The sequence below is a fragment of the Juglans regia genome, chromosome 1 (genome assembly GCF_001411555.2).
Source record: "Juglans regia cultivar Chandler chromosome 1, Walnut 2.0, whole genome shotgun sequence".
NCBI classification, from domain to species: Eukaryota; Viridiplantae; Streptophyta; class Magnoliopsida; order Fagales; family Juglandaceae; genus Juglans; species Juglans regia.
The window spans coordinates 40,318,905-40,344,819 of record NC_049901.1 but is presented as its reverse complement, the minus strand read 5'-3'; the positions used below and the strand labels follow the sequence as shown (position 1 = coordinate 40,344,819).

The 25,915-nt window shown below is 33.8% G+C and overlaps 3 protein-coding genes across 3 annotated transcripts; 1 reads left to right on the top strand and 2 right to left on the bottom strand.

The window, feature by feature from the left end:
- Positions 1 to 2,595: 2,595 nt before the first annotated feature.
- On the bottom strand, positions 2,596 to 3,888 carry LOC109006209 (uncharacterized mitochondrial protein AtMg00810-like). The gene has a single exon (XM_018985419.1). The coding sequence runs from the start codon at positions 3,886 to 3,888 to the stop codon at positions 2,596 to 2,598; it is 1,293 nt and encodes a 430-aa protein (XP_018840964.1).
- A 17,329-nt stretch (positions 3,889 to 21,217) lies between these two features.
- Positions 21,218 to 23,572, top strand: LOC109006263 (pentatricopeptide repeat-containing protein At1g08070, chloroplastic). The gene has a single exon (XM_018985481.2). The coding sequence runs from the start codon at positions 21,256 to 21,258 to the stop codon at positions 23,473 to 23,475; it is 2,220 nt and encodes a 739-aa protein (XP_018841026.1). The 5' UTR covers positions 21,218 to 21,255; the 3' UTR covers positions 23,476 to 23,572.
- On the bottom strand, positions 22,452 to 25,045 carry LOC109006264 (early nodulin-93-like). The gene is made up of 4 exons (XM_018985482.2): positions 24,747 to 25,045; positions 24,047 to 24,108; positions 23,844 to 23,919; positions 22,452 to 23,747 (listed from the first exon to the last, which is right to left on the bottom strand). Exons 1-4 carry the CDS (start codon positions 24,838 to 24,840, stop codon positions 23,653 to 23,655), a joined length of 327 nt encoding a protein of 108 aa, XP_018841027.1. The 5' UTR covers positions 24,841 to 25,045; the 3' UTR covers positions 22,452 to 23,652.
- Positions 25,046 to 25,915: the final 870 nt, after the last annotated feature.

Here is a 25,915-nt window from a genome sequence, read left to right as displayed (position 1 = left end):
GGCCGGGGGGCTGAGGGAAAATTGTTTTCATGGGGGATCGAATATAAGATTCGTGTGAGTGCAACTCCAAAAATATTCTGGCCTTCCTAGCTAGCTTGCTCGGCTTTCTTTTTGGCAATAATTGAAATGCCATTCCAAGAATATTCATATCCTTTAGCCAACCTTTCCTTGTATATAATGCATGCCTGAATTCTATTGCGACGTGACGGCCTAGAGCTTTTATAACCATGTGCATGCAGGAAGCCTTTGACATATGTATTATTTGAGTGTGCGCGTATTATATGTATATACACACACACACACACATACATGACCATACCTTTTATATTATTTTATGCTCTTCAGGTTCCTCCTGCCTGGCGGCCTGCCACAGGCCAGCTTGTTACACCATCGAATTTGAGAGAAAAATATCTGATCTGCTCCTTCTAGAAAATCAACCTTTACAATTTTTTAAAGTTTAAAGAAGGGAATGTGTTAGAAGCAATTTTATAAGAACAAGATTTGCGGCAGACCGACGCAGGGAATGATGAGGGCAGAATGGGCGTGACAACCTGGTCGATCGATTGGGTAGTTTTCTGAAAAGTTGTGCTACAGTATTGAAGTTAAGATTCCCTTTACCTCTAGCTCTGGATTGCAACATGACAAACAAGTTTCTATGCGCGCAGGAGTTAATGTATTTCTTTGATTATATATATATATATATAGCAACTCATAATATTCTTTGAAAATGATCATATTCCTAATTGTCTATCCAGAGATACATGAGTCCTATAAATTATCTAGAATTATTATATACAGATGCATCTGCACAGCAATAAAGCTCGAATATGAATAAAAAAAGTTACGAAGTTTTCATGCACCTAATTAAAGATCACAAGATATGATTAGGTAACTCGAGTTACCATGTATGTTAAATTCATTAAGTATTTTATCATGAGAAAGATTATCAATTCCATCATGACTAGGAGCAATATTATATATTCAGCCACATGAACATGATGTCTCTAATCCCAATGTTGGGCTTGGTTTAGGAAAGGACTTTACATGAATCGGATCATTTTTTATGAATTATGTTCGCCCATTTTCCAGAACTTTCTCAGATCAGTAGAGATGATCGATCACTGCGCATGCATGCCACATTTAACCGATCATGGACTATATTAATCTTATAAATCAAAGTGATGTGATTTTCATAATGAAGCCCGCCCTAGCTACCTCCTGCATGCACTTGGGTACAGATAAATTAAAAGAATGTTAGATCAGCTAGCTAGCGCATGATTTGCAAACCATGGAGACATGATGTATCGATCCAAGGGACCAAGAAGAGAATATATATACTTTATCAAAAGGATCTAACCCTTGGAAATTAAAGCTAGCCTTCTGCAGCATGCATGAGCGTGGACGTATATATGCATGAGAGGTCCACACCTGATTTGCTCATGCATGATTTGGCAATAACATTGATCAAATCAGCAAAGAAGAGATATATAATTGGCAAATAATGCAGCTAGCTAGCTAGCTTGCGTTTTGACCGACGATTCGATAAGGAGGAATCATAATCGCCATACATCTTTTTTCTTTTCTTACCAGACATCATGAATATTCTAAATGAAAAACCTTAGTCATTATTGCACCCCCACAATCCTTATATATAATATATATATATATTCTCCATGTGTGACTAACTTTTAAAGGGGGGCTTTTTCTCTTCAATAATACTTAGAGAATCCACATCCTAACGTCGACACTTCACATCGAAAAACCAAAAAGAAAAAAAATAGACGTTGCTTTTGAATTTTGAATATTCCCATATATATGTTGCTCTAACGAGTTGATATTTTTCAGCTAGCCATGGTCTGGAAACCGACCTATTAATACAGGTTTGGACCAGGGTAGGCAATTACAATTTGAGATCAGGTCCCTTTCCGATATGGGATTTGATAATAAATTAATAATTGGTAGATGCTTGATCACTATTTATAATAATAATGGTCAATTAATTTATATTATTATAAAATTTCTCATCACAAAAAGTTGCATGCATGCCCGCCGGCATTGCCCACACATTTACATATCCTAGCTGTAATTAAAAGCATGGAAAGTGACTAATTAATATGTAAGTTGCCAATTTCAACCAAAATTGTAAAGCATCTAGTACATGCACTTTAATTTGAATATTAACTAATAATTAAGCTGCTTTCAGTTGAAATTAAGCATGCAGCTAGCTCTCTGCATCCCGCCCTGAACAGAACTTTTGCCGGAGGAAGAAGGCCAGAAGAAGCTCTGCTCATTTTCCTACCTAGATCTCTACAACCAATCACCTCCCCTTTAGCTGATCTCTTCCTTCCAACCCTCCTCTCCCCATGATCTTCATGTTAAGAAACTAATGAAATGACTCATTTTGATAAGTTTTGAACTAAGGGGTTAATTTGCAAGTTCTGTAAATTTGCATTAAAACAAATTAGAGTACATATGTGCTCTTTTATACAAGCCAAAAAAGAGGTGGGAAAAATAAGTTTAAAACTAACTAAACTAACTAAGTGAACTAATAAAACTTGACAATTACTAAACTAACTAAATAGAAGGAAAATACTTCTAAACTAATTTGACAACCAGCGCTGGAGCATGAATGTCAATAATGCCCAGCTTGGAGAGCAAGGTAGAAAACAATGGAAAACCAAGTGGTTTAGTGAAGCAATCAACAAGCCGAATGTGAGAGTTAACATAAAAAAGTTTGATAGAACTGTCTTGAATCTTGTCACGAACAAAATGGCAATCGATCTCTATATATATTTTTGTACGTTCATGGAAGACAGAGTTAGTTGCAATTTGGATGGCAGACTTGTTGTCACAATACAAAGTTGCTGCACTTGAGTGATTAACTTGTAAATCTTGTAACAAAGAGATAAGCCAAACTAATTCAGAAACTGTATTAGCTAAAACTCTATATTCAGCCTCAGCTGATGATCTTGAAACCACATATTGTTTCTTTGATTTCCAAGAGATAAGAGAGCTGCCAAGGAATATGCAAAAGCTTGTTATAGATCTTCTGGTGTCTTGACACCCTGCCCAATCAGAATCAGCAAAACCAGTGAGTTTTAAGTTTGAATTGGAAGGAAAAAAAAGGCCTTGATCAGGTGAGTCTTTGATGTATTGAAGGACTCTATGAGCAGCATGTAGATGAGGTAATTGAGGAGAATCCATAAACTGACTTAATGTGTGAACTGCAAAAGTAAGATCTGGTCTGGTAATGGTGAGGTCGAGTAACCTGCCAACCAATCTTCTATAAGGTTTGGGATCTTCAAGAAGAACACCATCATATCTGGACAGCTTTAGATGTTGTTCCATATGTGTTTTAACTGGTTTAGAACCAAGGAAACCAATATTTGATAATATCTCTAAAGCATATTTTCTATGGGACAAAGAGATTCCAGATGTATTCCTTGTTACTTCGAGGCCCAAAAAATACATCAAAGGTCCAAGATCTTTAAGTTTAAACTTTTGATCAAGGAAAGTTTTGAAAGTATTAACAAAAGTCACATCATTGTTGGCAATAAGTATGTCATCGACATACACTAATAAAGCCATGAAACTAGTGCCCTGAGTGTTTGTAAAAAGGGAATAATCTGTCTTGGATTGCATAAAACCAAGAGAAATGATTGTAGAGGAAAACTTAGCAAACCACTGCCTGAAAGCTTGCTTCAATCCATATAAAGACTTATTCAATCGACATACCCTTTTATCATTCTTATCACCAAAACCAAGAGGTAAAACTATATATACTTCTTCCAACAATTCTCCATGAAAAAAAGCATTGTTGACATCTAATTGAATAAGAAGCCAACCCTTAATTGCTGCTATGGAAAGAAGACACTTAATTGTCACCATCTTAGCAACTAGACAGAATGTATCAAAATAATCAACACCCTCTTGTTGTGTAAACCCCTTTACAACTAATTGAGCCTTATACATCTCAAGTGTTCCATTAGACCTAACATTCACTTTATAGACCCATTTGCAACCAATTGTACTCTTACCAGGGGGAAGAGTAGTTAAAGTCTATGTTTTGTTAGTTTCTAAGGCTGTGATTTCTTCAGCTATGGCAGTTCTCCAATGAGGAATTTTAACAGGTTGATGGAAGAATTTAGGCTAAAAAATAGTAGAAAGAGGTATGACAAAGGCCTTGTGTTTGGATGACAATTGTGAATATGAAAAAGAACTAGAAAGAGGATAAAGATTACCTGAAACAGAACTAGAAACCTCATTGGAAGATGAAGAAGAGCAAGCCTTTGAAGATGCCATATGGCAATGAAAATCATGTAAATATCCAGGTGGCTTGTGAGCTCGAGAAGATCTTCTAAGAGGAACATGTGAAATAGAAGAAGGAGGTTGGTTTGAAGGAACATGTGAATTTTGAGCAGAAGTTGATTGGTCTAAAGATAAGGAAGAGTCAAATGAAGGAATATGGAAGTGAGACTGATTAGAAATGGGTTGAGGAAGAACAACAGAAATGGGTTGAGGCTGAACAAAATTAATATTATGAGATAAAGATTGGAAAGGAAAAATGTGTTCATGGAACACAACATCTCAGAAAATAAAAACTGTATGACCATCAAGATCATACAATTTGTAACCTTTAATAGCAAGTGGATAACCAAGAAATATGCATCTTCTAGCTCGATGATCAAATTTTGATCCATTGTAAGCTAATGTAGAAGCATAACAAAGGGACCCAAATACTTTCAGATGAGCATAATAAGGAAGTTTATTAAAAAGTAATTCATAGGGACTTTTATTGTTCAACAAAGGGGAAGGAATTCTATTGATTAAGTACACAACAGTAAAAATGGAATCTGACCAGAAATGTAAAGGAAGTTTGGATTGAAAAAGGAGAGCATGAGCAACATTTAAAATGTGTTGGTGCTTCCTTTCAACCATTGAGTTCTGTTAAGGAGTAGCTACACAAGAAAGTTGGTGAATTATATCTTTACTAGAGAAGAAATTGTGCATGGCAAATTCACTACCATTATCAGTTCTAATGGATTTTATCTTTGAATTGAATTGAGTTTCAACCATGGCAACAAAGTGTTGTAACAAGACCCGAGCATCAGATTTGGATTTTAACAAATAAACTCAAGTGCTGCGAGAAAAGTCATCCACTTTGGTCAAAAAATATTTGAAACCATCCAAGGAATGAGATTGAAATGTCCCCAAATATCACAATGTATGAGCTCAAAAGAACAAGTAGATTTATGCTAACTATGTGAAGGAAAAGATAACCTCTTGTGCTTAGCAAGAGGACAAACCTCACAAGTGGTGGAATTATTAACAGAAAAATCAGAAACAATCGGGGACAACAATTGCATTCTAGAAAGAGATAGATGTCCCAATCTCTTATGCCAAATGTCAAAAGTAAGATGACTAGACTGTAATGCAAAAATAGAAACATAATTAGAAGATCAATCTTTTGAGCAATTCACAGGTGATGTAGTTTTTGTAGCAAGTAGAGTCATTCTTTGGCTTTACCCTTCTCAATCATTCTCCAATGGATGAGGTCTTGTATGAAGCAATTGTCGTGAAAAAATGTTATAGAACAAGAAGATTTAGTAAGCTTACTTATAGAAAGAAGATTGAAAGGAAAGGAAAGAATACACAGCACATTGTGTAAAACAAGCTGAGGAGGCAAATGGACAGATCCAACATGTGTAACTGGTACAGAAATACCATTTGGCAATTTAACAAATGAGTCATGTACATGTTGAAAGGATTTGAAGAGAGAAATAGAATAAACCATGTGGTCTGTGGCACAAGTATCGATGATCCATTCATCATGAGGTAGGTAAGTAAGATGTGCTTTGTTGAGAGAAAAAACAGAATGTGGAGGAGAGACAGAACACTTACTAGAAAGTTGATTAAGTGAAAATGTAACCAGATTTGTTGTTTGTGGTGAAGGAGCTAAGGATTTAGAATGGAGGAGTGCCAAGAGTTGTTGACATTGCTCTTGAGTAAGAGGCATCGAATGATTGGATGCAATATGATTAGCAGAATGGACAAGAGGTAGAGAATTGGATGTAGAATTGGAGGATTTGCCTTTTGATCGATATCCAAGAGAATATCCATGCAACTTAAAACATTTCTCCACAGTATGCCCTTGAATGGAACAATGTGAGCAAATAGGTCTGTGAGTGGAAGGTTTGGCCATATGAACAGGTTTAGTAGAGGAAGAAAACGTAGCAGAAGGTATGCTTGGAACCAAAATAAATCCAATATCACGTTGTCTTTCTTCTTGAAGGACCAGAGAAAAAACTTTTTTGATAGGAGGCAAAGGATCTATAAGAAGGATCTGACCTCTAAAATGCGAATATGAATCATTTAATCTCATTAAAAAACACGAGATACTCCTATTGATGCATAGCTTGCAAGGAACGTAAACCACCATAAGAACAAACAAGCAAAGGACGATAATTCATCAATTCATCCCAAAGGCCTTTCATCTGAGTAAAATATGAACTAACAAAAAGATCATACTGTGTAAGAGATGCAATAGACTTTTGTAATTGGAAACTCTGAGGACCATTGCCTTGAAAAAACCTCTCTTTAAGATCAGACCACATCTCAATGGCAGAATTGACATAAATGACACTAGCAACAATCTCTTTAGAAAGAGAATTAAGCAACTAAGAAAGCACCATATTATTGCATCGAGTCTATGATTGAAACAATGGAGAAGTTTCTGAAGGAGATGGAACAGAGCCATCGATAAAGCAGACTTTATTCTTGGCAGTCAATGCCATGAGCATGGAACAATGCCAGGTATTGTAATTGTCACCTATAAGAGGTTGAGTAACAAGTGTTGTACTTGGACTATCACCATGATGAAAGTAATACGGATCGGAAGAATCTGCAGGAAAAGAAGAAGAAGAAAAAGAAGAAGATGATGAAACAGATGAACTAGACGAAGAAGAAGAATTCATATTAACAAGATCTTTAAGTTTAAATTTTTGATTAACAAGAATGGCATTTGGCTGCCCATCAGTAACATTGGTGAATCTTCCTTCAAAACTCACTCATCTTCCTTTAATATTTTTAACTTGCTTCATGTTCCTTCAATCACAAAAAATCTTGTCTCCATTTCACAAAAAATCATGTTCCTTCATGATGGACTCTTCTAGTCCCCACCACCATTACCCTCCCCCAATCCATCCACTCATGTCGGCGAAAGAGTCCCTCTCAGCCACTGGCATACGTGTTTGGGCCATCCCTCCATTGATCTGGTCTCTCGCATTGTGCACGGCAACTATTTGTCTTTCGTTGTTTTGATTGCCCTTTAGCAAAATCACATCAATTACCGTTTTACCCTAGTACAATTCGGACCACAAGGCCACTTGCTTGTTTGGGCTGACGTATGGGGCCCTACTCCTTTAATCTCAAGAAATGGGTTTCAGTATCATTTGTCTGTTGTGGACCATTTACACGATACACATGGTTGTTTCCCATTTAACTCATTTATTAAATTTGCCGAAAGATTCTTCAACACCAAAATAATAACCATACAAACAGATGCCGGTGGGGAATTTTGTCCCTTAACCTGCTTGTGCGAAACATTTGGAATTTCTCTGATACCATGGCTCTGATACCATAATAAGTTTTGAACTAAGAGGTTTGCAAGTTCTGTAAATTGGCATTAAAACAAATCAGAGTACATATGTGCTCTTTCGTACAAGCCAAAAAAGAGGCGGGAAAAATAAGTTTAAAACTAACTAAACTAAGTGAACTAATATAACTTGGTTCACAACTAAACTAACTAAACAGAAGGAAAATACTTCTAATACATTTTATAATTAATTTCATGCTCTATTTTATATACAAATTAACTATTATATATATATATAGTACTGAAAGATAGAAAGATGTGAAAATTATAATTAGAGAAATTATATTTGCAATCTTCATTTAGAGACTGTATGTGCATGTCCTTTATTAAATTAGAAAGATCATCATTTTAGGAGGGATAGTTTTGTAATTTTAAAAATTTTAAAGATAAAATTGTCTAAACTTACATTGCAGTCTCTATTTAGAAACTGTATCTAACATTGCTCTTATAATTATATCTATTGACAAATTCTTCAAAGTAACTCGATCGTGCTAGCTAGCCTATAATCAGCTGAGCGCTGTACATGAATTCTAATTAACAACCAAAAAGAACACGTCATGATGATCTCCACATGGTTAATTTTCTCCGGTCTTACCTTTTTCCCTATCCTTCATTCCGGCCAATATTCCTTATCCTTAATTCATTCCCATTGCTTTTTTCTCTTCTTTGTTCTCCTTAATTTGGTCCAATATTCTTCGGGGCTATATATATATATATATATATCATGATGGCCGCCTAGTCATGTCTTTCAATTGCCTATATGATGCACCACAGCCGCCATGATCAACTTCACGGCCACTACTACTCCATCCATGCATGCATGCATGCTCTCCTCCCACCTAGCCTGCAACGTGGGAATATTTTAGTTAATGAATCTTCTAAAGAGTACGTGCCCTTTATTAAAGTCCAACTCTAGACCAGTTTAAATAAATCCTTTTTATGATAATCTCTCCTTGGCATCAAGACAAGAAATAAGTTTTTTTTTAATTATTTATGATATTATATATATATATATATATATATATATATAGCTAGTTTGGATCGATGCTTGTTGAGATTTTTTTGCCACTAGCTATTTTGTACTTGTTATTAAAACAATTTCTGATGAATTATTTTTTCATATGATCTTTAATTACTATATATATATATATATATATTTTATAACCTATGTACGTGCCACTTTTATTTTATATATATATATATATATATATTTAAGTTGGAAATTAGGAGTCGCGACATGCATGGTTTTAGGCATGTAATTTGGGTATTTAAGATGAGATGATAATTCTGTATATAATAATGAAATTATTTGTGAATGGTAATAAAATATAATTTTGAGTCAACTAGTTTGATTAGGTTTGGAAAAATGAGAGAAAAATTGAATAAAGATTTTATAAAGTTAAAAGATTATTGTTTAAATATAAAAATTTTTAATATTATTTTTGTATTAAAATTTAAAATTTTTTTATTATTTTTTGTATTTTGTTTGAAAGTTTGAGAAAATTGTCATGATTAAGTAATGATTAGATGAAAAAATTGAATATTTAAAATTAAAAATCATTTTTTGTTTGAGTGATATTCTTAAAAAGCAATTATAAAAAATTTTAAAATGAGATAAATGTTATTGTCATCTTATCCCACTTTTCAAATATGACCTTAAACGTCCCTAAAGACTGGACTTCGATGGCGGCTTAAGAGCATTAGCATTGGTCTACGACTATCCATATGCATATGCAAAATTACCTCTTTTGCATATTCACTTTGTCATTCAAGCAAAACTCCCACATTAGCTTATGCATATTTGAGACAAAATAATAATAAAATATTATTATTTTATTATTATTAATTTTTTGCCTAAATACAATTTCATAGCATCCAGTACATATATTATTTCATGCATCTATATTTTAACAATTTCATATAGGGCTGATATCGGTCCGGTCCGGTCCGGTCTTGGGCCATAATGTGGACCGGACCGGACCTATTCGGTCTACATTTTCTCCACCCTGGACCGGACCGACTCACATATAGGTCCGGTCCGGTCCGGTCCATTTCGGTCCAGTTCGGTCCAGGGTCGGTCCAGTCGGTCTGGACATGCCTAAAATGGGTCATTCAGCCCATCTAAATGTGATTTTTTTTTTCCAATTTCAATTATTTTCGGCCCATTTCAAATTTGGTATATTTTTTTAACTAAAACTATTTAAAAAACTTGATTTTGAAAAATACAATGATAAAAAAAAAGTTAAAAGTTAAAACTAATCTATATAAAATAAAAAAAACCCAAAAAAAAAAATAATAATAATACAGATTTTGCCAAGGATTGCTACCCACTGATTTTGTATGTTAATATATATGGAGTATCAACAAAAAATAATAATAATACAGATTTTGCCAAGGATTACTATACTAATACTATATATTATATAATAATACATTAGTAATTTAGTACTAGACTATTAGTATATTTTTTTCTAATACCATATTAGAGTCTATTACTATACTAATACTATATATTATATAATAATACATTAGTAATTTAGTACTAGACTATTAGTATATTTTTTTCTAATACCATATTAGAGTCTATTACTATACTAATAGTATATATTATATAATAATACATTAGTAATTTAGTACTAGAAGTAGACTATTAGTATATTTTTTTCTAATACCATATTAGAGTCTATTACTATACTAATACTATTATACTATATATTATATAATAATACATTAATACTATAAACTTATAGTGATTAGTTATTATCAATCATGATCAATATAAGTTATAACTTATAACTATATAATAGATTAATAGTATTAGTATTGGACTATTAGTAATATAGTATAGGCTATAGCTATATGTTAGTAATATACTAATATTAGTTATAGTGATTTAGTATAAGTTATAACTATATTACTATAACTATAAGTCTATAAGTCTATAACTATTAACTATTGTCTTAGACTCTTACTCTATGTTAGACTATTACTAATTTACTAATATACTATTAGTATATATTTTTATTAATACCATATTAGACTTTAGAGTCTAGAAGTAGACTCTAGACTATTAATATAATACTTGTATTAGTATAAATATTAATAATTTAGTATTACTATAAAATTATAAATATTACTATTAGTATAAACTTATAAATGTGTATTAGTTAATAATTACTTAATGATGAATTAGTGATAGGATTAGGTTAATTAGTCAAATGAAAATTATATACTTAATATATATAAATTATTAAATTATATATATATATTTAATTCGGTCCGGTCCGAAAACCAGCCGGACCGTGGACCGAACCGAATTAATTCGGTCCTCTTATTTTTGGACCGGACCGGACCGGAACAACTCTCGGTCCGGTTCGGTCCGGACCGAATTGGCCGGTCCGGTCGGTTTTCCCGGTCCGGACCGCCCGATTATCACCCCTAATTTCATATATAATAAAATACATCAAATTTATATACACAAAAAATGAATCCCTTGTGCTCTTAAACAACACATATTAACGTCACCTTAATTACAAATTCCATGTATCAACTAGGTGATCTGCTAAATCAAGGTACTGTTCATCTTAATACAAATTTCATGTATCAAAATCAACTTGAGACAAGATCCATGTCAAGTTCCATATCAAGTTAACAATTTATGTTCTCAAAAACAGTTTGTAATGTCAACATAATACAAATTTCATGTATCAAAATCAACTTGATACAAGTTCCAAAAATTTGATTTTGATACAAATTCATTACAATATAAATTTCTCCAAGATACAACACAAATTTTCAACAAGAGTATGGAATGAAAAATTTTCAACAACACAAATTTCCAGCAGCAGCAACCACATCCAACAACCACCAACAAGTCCTCTAACGGCTCCACCACCAGCAAGCAATAACAAAAACCAGCATTGGCATTGGGTCCTCCAACGGCTCCACCACCGGCAAGGAGCAAGAAAAACCAGCAACCAGCAACAACTCATCCAGCAGCTCCACCATCAGCAAGCAGCAACAAAAACCAAACCCCACCAACAACAAAATTCACACAATCGATTGGTACCTACCTACCACCAACAAAATACAATTCCATATAAAGGTACAAAAAAAAAGATTTCCATTTCATAGAACCAGCAGTACAATAATATCCAAAACATATCACCACAGTAAAAAAAATTATCAAAAACTGAACAAAACAAAGCATACAATTATATATGAGATATTGCCTTATTCCTTTGTTCCTCAATTATTTCCATTTGAAGATTATGAAAATATTCTTACTGCACAAAATTCATGGAGCCAATATCCAATTTCATAATTTTCATATCATTTTTCCTCTTCTTTTTGGCCAGTATTATATATCTTTCTTCTTAAATCTTAATTTTGATTTCAACCCTTATCTTCTTAATAGCCAATAACTCAGACCTCTCATTGTCTAACCTCAAATTTGATTATTTTCTCTCCAATATATGAATCTTTCTATCATGTGTCATTTCCCTTAAGGCGTCACTAAATTCATTATCTTTTCTTTCCCTAGTTTTTTTTTCTCTCTCTTTCTTTTACAGCTTTTTTGCTCGGAGGTCTCTCACACTCCATGGGCACATTTTCCATCTCTTCCCCTATCGTACTGAGTTTGGAGTACTACCTGAATGTGAGGCATTGTCTGTTTTTCTTATGATTTCCATGTGTGTTTGCCATTTCGGTTGGTGTCTCAAAATATTCCAATAATGATCAATGGTGAAGTTGGTTTTTTGGGTCTCTCGGTACAAGATTTTTGTCTTATCAATCTGCAATTTTGTTTAACAACCAGTGGGACAAATCACTAATAATTAGAACAATAACAAGAAATAAACAGAAACAATATTTTTAAACAATTATACCTTATTTAGCTCGATTGCACCGCTTGGATGCATTCTTTCAACTTGGGCCATGAAACCACAAAATTTATTGACACATTTTTGAATGGTCGACTACCGATTGGTCAAAGAATTCATAGAACGTTCTTGACCGTTAGGTTTTTTATAAGTGGAGTAGTAAATATAAATTCTACACCACAATTGTGTGGATGTTTGGTCAGTCCCCAGTACGGAATCTATATTAACGTTAAGCCAAGCTGAAATGAGGAGAGTATCTTCCTAAACTATAAATGACACACCCTATTGGGATTTTTATTTAGGTGCCCTTTTTTTCCATTGGGGTTGTCGCTTGGACATCAACGAAAACAACATCCATAGTAGGGTTGTTACTACCACCCTCACCACTTTCCAATAGTGTGGTAAAGAAGGGATTATAATCAATCAAAGCATTCATCCTTCAACAAAATACAGAAGGACAAAATATTATTAAAACATCACATATTAAGCAAAACAGGGTGCACCAGCAAAACAGGGTGCACATATTGCATATATTGTAAAATAAAGCTAAAAATAGGGGGCACATATTGCCCAAATCAAAATATTACACCAACAAAATAAGGTGCACATATTACACAAATCATGAATATAACCCAAATGAACATTAGCATCAATATTTAACAATTAGTGGAGCAAATCATGAACATAACCCATATGAACATTAGCATAAATATTTAACAATCAGTGAGACAAATCATGGATATAACCCATATAAAATGAATCAGTGAGACAAATCATGAATATAACCCAATATCTAACAATTAGTGGGACAAATCAGCGGGACAAAACATGAGTTCAATGGCTAAAATTTACATGTAAAAGCAAAAATCTAAAAGCAAGAGCAAAATCTAAAAGCAAGAATAGAAAATCTAGTCCATGAGGTCTAAAATAAAGAAACTCTAATCTAAAACCAGCATTATTGAAACCCTAATCTAAAACCAAGAACAACAAATGAAGAAATAGCAGCATCATCAAAATCGTGAAGGGATGGCAGCACATTGAAACCGTAAAGAAACAAAGGGAGAAATACTTGCTTTTCAACCTAGTGATTTCATACCTAGTGATTTCATACCTGAAATGTAGAGAGCCAACATAAAACACAACCGTGACGAGTCCAGAGCTGTTGCAAGCTCCATCAACAGCCATCGTGAGAGAGAGGTGCATGGGTTTGATCTTCCGTTGGGTTGTTCGAGTTGAGAGAGGAATGGAGAACCAGAAACCTTATGGGGGAGAAAATAGAAAATAATCCCGTTGCCCGTTGGGGGGATTGTCGAGAGAGAGTGAGAGGAGAGAGAAATAATAAATAAAATATGTTTTGTAGAGTGAATAGTAGATCTCCAAATCTACATAAATAATGTTCATAACTAGCTAAATATTTAGATATTCATAAGCTAATGTAGAGAAATTTAAGCTCATATTATGCAAATATGACTTTACATATATAGATGCATAGACCAATGTGGATGCTCTAAAGGACTAGGATTGGAAAGTTTTGTAGTCTGAAAAGTATTCACGTGATGCGATATAATTAAAATGTTTTACACATATAATTAAAAATTTTTACACCTAATATCATTTTGAATTTTGAATTACTATTTAAATGACAGCAAGGGACGAAATATTCGAATGTTTATCTCGACTTTAATTTTTCTCTAAGCTAGCTACATGACTTATTCCAATATAATAAATATTATTTTTACTTTTTAATTATCATTTTCTAACCTGATATTAAATTATTAGAATACTATTTATCATCTTTTATTTATTTTCTACTCATTTGATGATTATAATTAAGGATAATAAATAATATTTTTTCTCAATATATAATATATGTTTCAACTGTTGTAATTATTGTTTCAATTGTTTAACACAAACCAAAAAACCTATTAAAAAAATAATCAAGCAAGTAACTGATCTTTTGAGTCATCTTGTTCGAGTGATTTCGTTGCAACAAGCAAAAATCCTTTACACTTTTTCATAGCATCAGTGGGGTGAATAACGCCACGGAGGTCCGCCCACCCTCCACCAACCAACCTCCGCTTGGGCGGCCAAGCGACCCCGGTCGTCAAATGCCAGGATGCGGGGCCCTACCCATACCTGAGCATTGACACGAGGACAGGGCCCAAGTTGGGCCCGCTCGCATTGGGCCCAGTCCGTATTTTAAAAAAATTACTCTCTTTAATAAAACGATGTCATTTTGATATAAGATTTTGACTAAAATCCCCCAGCCCTTCCTCAATTCCTCGAGTCCTTGGGCTCTCTCTCTCTCTCTCTCTCAATCTTTGTGCCATTGGTTTATGGTATCGCCATCATCCCCAGCTGATCGCTATCGCTGTTATGGTCTCTCTCTCCCTTTCTTTGTCAACCCTAGCCGGTATATCTCTCTCACACACACTTTCTCTATTTCTCTCTCTCGTTGGTTTTTGTTCACTGGTTCAGTGGTTTGGTTCATTGAAACATGGCCGATGGTTTTTATTTGGTTGGTGGTTGATTATGAATCTGGATTGCTGGTTGGTGGTTTTTGTCTGGTGGGTAGGGGCCCCCACCCACCAGAAGAAGGGGCAAAACCTCTGCTAAAGGGCAGGGGCGGGAAGGAGGTCCCCCATCCAGGAGTGCCTCATCTGTGTGATATTTTGCAAAGAACTAGCTAGCTAGAAACCTTTTGTAGGGACTAATTTAAAATAATGTGACAAAATCCATACTTTTCACAACAATTAATTGGCAACGACGTTACAAATTTTACTATTTTACGTTTTCTTTAGACTTTTTGCAATGAATGAAGAGCAAAAAGATATTTTCAAAATAATAATAATAATTTAAAATAACTTTCCCGTCTTTTATAATAACTCACTGAAGTTAGAGCATTCCCAATAGATTATTCATCCTATCTTTTAAAATACATCATCAAAATTCATTTTTTCTATTTTACAGACTGACTTTTACAATATACCATACATTAGTTTATCTATTTTTTCTTTATATCATTTAAATATTATACTTTTTAATAATTTTTAATATTTTTTATTCATTTCAAATATTTTCTTTAACTACCAATGATATCTTCATATCTTTTTATATTTGCAATATCTCTCCATATACAATGTCATATAACTATGTTCTATTTTAAATTAATCCAAATTTATAAACTAAACCAAAATATAAATTAATTCAAAAAATAAAAAGAAGAGATTATATCATGAAAATACAATCAAAGTATATTATGAAAATATTCATTCTCGATAATTGTAAAAGAATATTTTTAAGATATTCTTCGGTAAATTTCGTGAATATCCATTTTCGATAATTGTATAAGAATATTCTTATGATATTCTTCGATATATTCTATAAATATCCATTTTCGATAATTGTGAAAGAATATTCTTAGTATATTCTTTAGTATATGATGAGAATCTTTATTTGGTTTTCTAAAAACTTCAACTATAAATAACACAATTTATTTATAAAATTTCACCAACATCTTCATTTCTATTTCTTTACACAATTCTTCTAGTTCTTCTTTCTATAATCTATATAGTTATTATGGATCCCGTCTTTGAGATATTTGACTCTTCATCATCTGACGAGGAGTTGGAATTAAATTTAGTTCTTGCTAAAGAAGAAGAACATCTGGGTAATGAAAGAGGCTCAGCATCGCGTCGTAATTCTATTCCGCGTCATATATTCATTCGAAGAAATTCCTTTGAAAGCCATCAACACCTTTTCGCAGATTATTTTGCTGAATCACCCATATATCCTCCGAATTTATCTTGTAGGAGGTTCCGAATGCAACGTCATCTTATCTTGCGTATTCAAGCTCCAGTCGAAGCATACGAACCATACTTCGTCCAAAGAAGAGTTGCTGCTAGAAGACTTGGGCATTTCTCCCTTCAAAAAATAACTATTGTGATGAGAATATTAGCTTATGGAGTATCTGCTGATTTTGTGGACGTATACTTAAGAATTGCAGAAAATACAACAATCTAGTGTTTGAAGAAATTTGTTAAGGCTGTCATTAGCATCTTCTTCAACGAGTACTTAAGATCACCAAACAACATCGATATTGCTAGATTGCTCGTAGCAGGAGAAAGTCATGGATTTCCTGGGATGTTAGAGAGTATTGATTGCATGCATTGAAAATAAAAAAAATTGTCCAGGTGCATGGAAATGAATGTATTGTGGTCCCATTCATGAACCAATGATAATTTTAGAAGTCGTAGCATCGTACAACCTTAGGATATGGCATGCATTTTTTGGATTACCAGGCTCTCATAATGATATTAATATCCTAGAACATCTTATGTTTTTAGAGAGCTTGCTGAAGGACATGCTCTGAAGGTCAACTATTCAACAAATGGAAATGACTACTCAATGGGGATATTTTCTTGTTGATGATATATATATCCTTTATGGTCGACGTTTGTCAAAACAATTCATACTCCACATGGAAATAAAAAAATAAAAAAATTGTTGTAGCTCAAGAATCAGCAAGAAAATATGTAGAACGGGAATTTGGAGTGCTTCAAGCTCAATTTGTAGTTTTATGCGGACATGTACGATTTTTTGATCGACAAACACTAAAGGAAATTATGATCATAGAAGATGAGTGACATTCTTATCTTCAAGTAGAAGACTCTGTTTATGAACAAAATGATGAAATATCCCAAGAGCCAGTGTCCCATGGCATACAAAAGAATTTGTAAACTTCATTCAACGTTATCACCACATTTGAAATCGATGACTTCATTCTCAACTCCAATCGGATCTTATCAAATATTTATGGCAAATATATAGTCAATCTTAAGTACTTGTATTTTACATTTCATTATGTTTAGCCTAATGTTATATTCTTATTTTGTACAAGATGTAACCTTAACTTCAAAAAACTATATATGCATGTATGGTTGTGTTATTTAATTTCTAGTACGGCCCATTTGTCATTTTATTAAATAGGTGATATGTGAGACTCAATTTCAATTTTGTAAGGTTTATTACATAGTACTTTATGCACCAACCTGCCTTTAGACTATTAAGACAGTAGTTACTAAAGTTTGGCTATTAAAATAATCCTTATCAATTCTGGTGAGTGTCTAATCCTTATCAATAAAACTTAATCATGCTCATTCATTCACATAATAGTCTCAAATCATTCACAACAACACTTTAGTTCCCATAAAAACTCATAGTTTAGTGTGCCATCGTCATAATTTTTCCAACAGATAACCCATTAGACTATTAAGATAGTTTAGTGTGCAAATTAAGTTGTGTTCTGTACAAATAAATAAATAAAAATATAACTATCCACTAGCTGCATTGTGGCTTCAGGCTTGTGTTGTGTTCTATACAAAAAAATTATCAAAGTAGAACTTCCAAATGTGGCTACATTGTTACTTCAGGTTTATGCTGTATTTTATACAAAAAACTATCAAAGAAGAACTTCCAAATGTGTTTGCAATTATGGCTTCAGGTTTGTGTTGTGTTCTATACAAAAAAAAAATTATCAAATGAGTGTTCTCAAAAGTGGTTGCATTGTTACCTTTCAAAAAATATTCATTTGCAACCCATACCATATCCAGTCATGGTTTTGTAGACCTTTACTTCTCAAGTATTTCTAATTGGTTTCTAATTGGAAGGCTACGGAAATACTCTTGCTGCATTGGAGGTAAACTTGAGGTGTCCATCCTCATAATTTCTTTATCTTCTCTTTATTGATCCAAATCAAGCCTCTCTTTTGTAAGGTGAATAATCTCTTTCTTAAGCCATTGAGATAGAGATGGAACTAAGTTCACAAGATGTGGATTTTTTCATTTTTGTCATAATATTCATATACTCTAGCCCAAAATGAATGTTTAGATTGATTGACCTCATTGATCAGGTCCGAACTAGTATTAAGCCAAGCTAACACTAGTAAGTTGTCATCTTCTAGACTAAAGTTTTCTTGTCTAGATTTTATTTTTCTAGCAGTTGCTTGTTTTGGGTTGGGAGGAGTAACTTGAAATTCTAAGTCATTCAAAAATGTGAGAAGGTAGTCATTGTAGCTTTCTTCTCCATTTTGTAAGAGAGTAGTAAAGAAATGAACTCCATGGAGTTGTGAATCCATCCTTTAAAGGAAAAAGAAAAAAGAAAAAAGAAAAAAAAATGAGATTATGGAACTCAATTAAAAAGTTTGTGAAATTCTAAATTTTGATAAGTACCACTTGTTTTGATAAAAACTCAAATAAAGTCAGACATTCTTTGCTACCCATCTTATCAAATGGGGATAATAACAGGGCAAGTTAGTGGTGGACCAAAAAAAAAAAAAAAGAAAAGGAAGTTAATTACACGAATGGTAATAGTACTTGAATATATAAACTTTGTTTCAGGAAAAACTTAGGCTTTAGTTTAGGCATATTTCCTTCTACATTAGTAAATGGTGTCACCAAAATATAATTTGATTCAACAAATATAAGAAAGTATATTGGGTACTGTTAAGCATGGATATGTATTATTTAACTTCAATAAATTTTACTAAGCCAACCATTTTTGTTAAGACAGTCCGGCATGCCTTGGATATATTCTATCCATTTCTATTAAATAACATACAACCCTGTTGAAGCAATCACTTCTATTTCCATAAAAGAGTAAAAAGGGCACAACAACATATCATCCTGCAGGACATAGAAACACTTTATATATGCATGTGTGAGCATTGACAATATGACACTTCCACAATCATGTTAAATAATAGGTAATTCCAAAACATTCATACAATAAGTAGATGAGAGTTCTGAGAAACTTCTGTGAAGCTCAATTAGCTCTTTAACTATAAAAATAAAAATACCTTAAATTAGCTCACCCCTTACATACATTACCTAAATTAGCTCTTTTATGACAAAATATAAATTTTGAAAACTCCTTTCTGATCTTTATTTATATAAAAAGATTAAAAAAGAATTGTTCGACACACATCTATGCTTAAGTTTATTGCCCTGAACAAATTAAGCAATATCAGGGTCAAAGCTTGACTACAAACAAACTCCAATTAAATTGTAAATTGAATTTTAGGTTAGCATCCAAATTTGCGAGTGCGGAAGGAATTGGTATTCCTGATATGACCACATAAACTTTGCTAAATTTAAATGGTGATAAACATCTTGACAGGAACGACCTCAATTTAAGTGGTAATAAACTACTTCAATGAACTCCATTGTAACTTTTTTTTAAGGTTATGGCAACCGGACCATGAGCATTTGTTGACAAAAGAAACCCCTTTTGAGGGGCGATCCAAAACAAGGAAAAAAACTCAAACACAGAAAAAGGTACCATCAATTCGTAAATGGAAGGTCACCTAATTTCATCCCTAGAAGCAAACTGTAAAAAATTTACAATGGATTTTGTACCACAAATTCTCTCTCTAGATACAAACATCCCACGATGCCAACTCTCTCCATATGCTGTAAAATCCCACAATCATGTATCCATGTAAACTCTTAGACCCATATTCTGAGAAGAAAAAAACTATGTGCTTTCATGCGTTTTGGAGAGAGAGAGAGAGATTTCTCGAAAGCCAAAGTATTTTACCCATAGATTACTCTAAGAGAGAGAGAGAGACTCCCCGAAAGCCAAAGTATTTGTCTCATAGATTATTCTGAATCGATACATTCTGAGAAAAAAATTGCTAATGTTTACCTCAACCTTCTGGTTCTGTCTTTGGCACCAAGCAAAAAAGAAAGCGTGGGAACAAGAGATAGAGAGAGGGTCTGAAATGGGAATAAAGGTAATTTAAAGAAATGGGAAAAATTAGCACGAGTAGAGATAAATTAATTTAAAACATTTACAATGATAAAACATTTCAAGTTTGAAATCAATGCTTATCTGAAAAGTTAAAACTAATAGAAAAAGATAAATTTAATCATTTACATTTTGTCTTAATACCCTCTCTCACATGTGGGCCATATTCTCCCTCAATGAATGTGCTCAACATGTGAAATATTTAATTAAATGAAATAAAGTATAGATTCAAGATTCAAATTCAGGATATTTGCTATAATATTATGTAAAATCATTATTTGTCATAGAAACTTAAACTGACGAAAACATGTACACTGTCTGATTTGCTTTCAAGACGAAAACTCAAAATTTTGAAAACTTTGAAAACCTCACATCTCATTATTATAATTTTTTCAAATTCTCACAAAATAAAATAAACAATTTAACTTTTTCAAATCTTAAAATAAAAATAATATTAAAAAATATATTTTAATAATATTTTATTCAATTTTTTTATTTTAATCTCATTTCATTTCATTTCATTTCTAAAAACAAATGAGGTAATCATTTATATTGTCTTAACAAAAGTTGACCCTTGCTTATCTAGCTAAAAAAATACTAAACCCCATTACTTGATCTAAATGGTAAAAAAGAAATCGGGGATATTTAGTTGTATCATTTCATTGAAGAATGCTATAAATAAAATTATTTTATAATAGGTTAATATAATTTCCATACTTCATAAAAAGCATAAAAAATTTTACGAAAATTTGGATTTATTATCTTTTAATTTAAGCAAAATTGTTTAAAAAATCGTATATATCATTTATTATTATTATTATTATTATTGACAGAGAAAATTAATATTTCAAGTTGTTGAAATTTCTGAGGGAGAAAGAGATAGCCCTCAGAAAGAGATAGACCAAGTATACAGGAATGCTCCTCTCTCCATCTTCGGTACCGGTGCATATTTTGGCCTCCGCTCTCCATGTCGCCCCAGCGTCTGATCCTCCATATAAACTCCTCGAAAGCCACCCATCTCTTCTCCTCCTCTCCAAATGCAAAAGCATCCACGGCTTCAAACAAATCCACTCTCACATCGTAAAGACCGGCCTCCACAACACCCTCTTCGCGCTAAGCAAGCTCATCGAGTTTTGCGCCACATCGCCCTTTGGCGACCTCCCTTACGCGCTCTTACTCTTTGAATCCATCCCAGAGCCCAACGTGTTCATTTGGAACACAATCATACGAGGGCACTCGTTGAGCTCCAACCCAATACTAGCTGTGGATTTCTATGTCCGTATGCTTCTGTGTGGGACACAGCAGAATTCTTATACTTTTCCTTTTGTTTTGAAGTCTTGTGCAAAAGCTGGGGCCATCCATGAAGGGAAACAGATCCATGCACACGTTTTGAAGCTTGGGCTTGAGTGCGATGCATTTGTGCATACCTCGCTTATTAATATGTATGCTCAAAATGGTGAATTGGACGATGCGCGTTTGGTGTTTGATAAAAGCGCTTTTCGAGATGCGGTGTCGTTTACGGCCCTGATTACTGGTTACGCTTCAAGGGGCTATATGGATGCTGCTCGTCTGCTTTTTGACGAAATTCCTGTGAGAGATGTGGTATCTTGGAATGCTATGATTGCGGGCTATGCTCAGTGTTTTCGGTTTGAAGAGGCATTGGCTTTCTTTGAGGAGATGAGGAAAATGAAGGTCCCGCCCAATGAGAGTACCATGTTAACTGTACTCTCAGCTTGTGCGCAGTCGGGGTCTGTTGAACTGGGAAATTGGGTGCATTCTTGGATTGAGGACCATTATGAGCTAGGTTCAAATCTCCGGCTTGTTAATGCACTTATTGATATGTCCTCAAAGTGCGGTGATTTGGAAACAGCTCGAAGGTTATTTGATGGAATACATCAAAGGGATGTGATTTCTTGGAATGTCATGATTGGTGGTTATACTCATATGAGCTTCTACAAAGAAGCATTGGCGCTCTTTCAGTTAATGCTAGGATCAGATACTGAGCCTAATGATGTGACTCTATTAGGCGTTCTTCCAGCTTGTGCTCACTTGGGTGTTCTTGACCTTGGCAAATGGATTCATGCATATATAGATAAGAACTTTGAAAATATGACCAATGGCTCTCTTTCGACGAGTATAATTGACATGTATGCTAAATGTGGAAACATAGAGGCAGCAGAACAAGTCTTTGATGGTTTGAATCCTAAAAGCTTGGCTTCCTGGAATGCGATGATATCTGGGTTAGCAATGCATGGACATGCAGATAAGGCTATTAGGCTTTTCGAACAAATGGTCGATGCAGGACTCAAACCAGACGATATAACATTTGTTGGTTTATTATCTGCTTGTACTCATGCCGGTAGACTAGAACTTGGACGCCAATATTTTAGTTCAATGATCCAGGATTTTAATATTTCACCAAAACTGGAACACTATGGATGCATGATAGATCTTCTAGGCCGAGCTGGGATGTTTGATGAAGCAGAAGCTTTTATCAAGAATATGGAAATGGAGCCAGATGGGGCCATTTGGGGTTCTCTTCTTGGAGCTTGTAGACTTCACGGACGTGTAGAACTGGGTGAATACGTCGCAGAGCATCTCTTTGAATTGGAGCCCGAAAACCCTGGGGCTTATGTGCTTTTATCAAATATATATGCAGGAGCTGGTAGATGGGATGATGTGGCTAGAATAAGAACCAGGCTGAAAGATAAGGGAATGAAGAAAGTTCCAGGATGTACCTCCATTGAGGTGGATAGTGTTGTTCATGAGTTTCTTGTTGGTGGTAAATTGCATCCCCTCGGCAAAGACATCTATAAAATGTTGGACGAAATAGATAAACTTTTGGAGATGGCTGGGTTCGTGCCAGATACATCCGAGGTGCTTTATGACATGGATGAAGAGTGGAAGGAAGGGGCCTTGAGTCATCATAGTGAGAAGTTAGCCATTGCTTTTGGTCTAATCAGTACAAAGCCGGGGGCCACAATTAGAATTGTGAAAAATCTTCGCGTGTGTGGAAATTGTCATTCAGCTACGAAGCTGATATCCAAGATCTTCAATAGGGAAATTATTGCAAGAGATAGGAACCGTTTTCACCATTTTAAAAATGGTTCTTGCTCATGTAAAGATTATTGGTGAAATGTTGTAACTTGAAAGAGATGGCATATGTATATGAAGATGATTTGCATTAATAAAGCTGATGGCCGGAAGCCCATCTTTATTTATTTATTCTGAAGATGGGTTTACATGATAATTGGCTTCTCATTTGTGAAACGAGGTAGAACAATAATTGCAAGCCATATTTGTGATTGGAATTTATACTTCATCGTTAGATAATTTCTTGAACGAATTCCTCCTAGCTGTTGCTAAAACGGTCTTGTCAGCAACTATGAAATATGCTGCTCCCGCCACTGCCAGTAAATAAGTATTTCCAGTGAGAATTTGATAATGAAATAACATGATAATGATGATGATGATGATGATGATGATGATGATGTGATGCTAACCTGTGGAGATTATGAGAGCTTGAGCAGTGTGATTGAGATTGGCTCTTGCCCAAGGCAGCATCCTAACACTAGCCAGCTGCGTATAAAACATAAAATGAGTAAATGAAAACATTTGAGCTCTTTTACTAGTGGTTTAATTTATGGATCTTTGTGAAAACCACTCTTAAGAAAAAATTGTGACAGTTTTGAGAAAGAAAACTAACTGTTGGAATGGCAGTGGCAATACTAGCAACAATAGCTGCTTTAGCTCCTGCCATTACACCGTCTGCTTATCCATGAAAGAAACGAAAAGATATTGAAGTAAGGTTACAATATACCCAGAGAACCTTTAAGGTGTACGAAAGTTATATTATCAGATTATTTAGCTATAGCTGTACGCAAAATAATTGCAGCATCCATCATGGCTTTCAAAATCATCAATCTCATCCCTCAGATCAGTCAAATTTCCATCTAATAATTCAGTGCATTAGTAAGCTTGTCAAAAGAAGAAGAAGAAGAAGCAAGGAAAGGAAGAAAACGACATAGGGTTCATAAGCATGGTCCCCCAAAACAAAAAGGGAGCTCATCTTTATGCATGAAAAGCATGAAAAAATGGCCTCAATGTTGCTATTGGGTAGTAAGGGGACTATGGAATTTTAAAATCCTAACCCCATAATTAGGACCACTTCATCATAATGATTTTTGTGGATACAACCAATGCAATTAGAAAGATAGACTCCACTTGAATCTTATGAAGCAGAACATCATGAGACCACTCACATGACACTCAAATCCATTATATCCACTACAGTCTACATGGTCTGCCATGAAAAAGTTTTAAGTTTGCTTGAACTGAAATTATGTCTTGCAAAAGGTAAAGAAAATAAAGGGCAAAAAGCTACAGCAAAAGTAAAGCAAAGATACCATGAGAATAGCGCTTGGCCAGAGCCAGCTTTTGGTCAAGAGAAGCCAGGGTATTCCTCTCCAGAGGGGACTCAGTCACATAATTTGGTGCCATTTTAAGAGATGGTAACTGAAACAATGGCAATGGAAGAACAAATCAACAGAGAAGACAAAGGAGATTTGAAGGTTTTGGATGAAGTGGTTGTGAGAATTGTTCGGGTACTTAAATAAGATTTGGGAGTAGTTGATGAGAGAGTGAGAGCCTCAGCTGTTGGGTGGGAAGGAATTTGATGGTTTCATTATAAGTCTAATGTCAGAGTCGCTAGTTTTTACTTTCTCCCTTCGGTTTCTGTTTCGTCGGTTGATTGCTTGTTTCAGCACTCCCAAAAATGCCGTGTTTTTTAAGGAATATTAAATGCAAATACTGGGGCAATTACAGTCATACAAATGGTTATGGAAAAAGCTACTATTGTAGCTCGTTGGGTTTTTTTTTTTATTTATTTTTATTTAGTGATTAAGTAAATATTTTTTTAATAATATTATGATTTTTTTTAAAAAATATATATATTTAAAAATGTTAAAAAAATATATGTAAAAAAAATAAAAAAAATACAGCCACCCAATGGTTATTCCAAAAAACTGGCAGCCATTTTACAATCATAAATTAGAAATTCTTGTGTGGAATATAAAGAGAAATGCAAAGAGGGTATTAGATGAAGCAATTAACTCTAATCTCATGAATTTTCAGTAATTTATATACTTATATATATATATATATATATTTTTTCATTTTGCTCTAACAAGATTATTTTTGTTTATTTAAGAACAGAAAGAAGAACATCACACATCTTCTTGTTAATTTATGGAAGGAAAAATATAAAAAAAAAAATTAATATTTTAAATTTTTTACAATTATAGTGATAAATTGTATATAATGAATGTAATTAATAAAATTATTACATATATAGAAGTGGGAGCTAAGGCAAGAAAAGGAAGTAGAAATGGTGCAGAAAACAAGGGGCACTCAGATCCTGCTCACCATTATCCACCTAGGTTTCAAAACAGACGCCAAATTCTAATATAAATAACATCATTTTGATGTGATTTTCTAACTTCAATACAGCTTTTTTAAAGTCGATTGCAGAATCAGTGGGTTTAGGACAAAAGCAAACATCCTTAAAAAAGTAAAA

What these genes read in the sequence shown, in the direction of transcription:
- LOC109006264 (XM_018985482.2), bottom strand. Translation starts at nt 24,840, where the DNA reads ATGGCACCAAATTATGTGACTGAGTCCCCTCTGGAGAGGAATACCCTG. An exon ending in GGCCAAGCGCTATTCTCATG is followed by an intron (nt 24,109 to 24,746) that starts GTATCTTTGCTT and finishes ATGGATAAGCAG; the next exon opens with ACGGTGTAATGGCAGGAGCT. An exon ending in TTGCCACTGCCATTCCAACA is followed by an intron (nt 23,920 to 24,046) that starts GTTAGTTTTCTT and finishes TTTTATACGCAG; the next exon opens with CTGGCTAGTGTTAGGATGCT.
- LOC109006209 (XM_018985419.1), bottom strand. Translation starts at nt 3,888, where the DNA reads ATGGTGACAATTAAGTGTCTTCTTTCCATAGCAGCAATTAAGGGTTGG.
- LOC109006263 (XM_018985481.2), top strand. Translation starts at nt 21,256, where the DNA reads ATGCTCCTCTCTCCATCTTCGGTACCGGTGCATATTTTGGCCTCCGCT.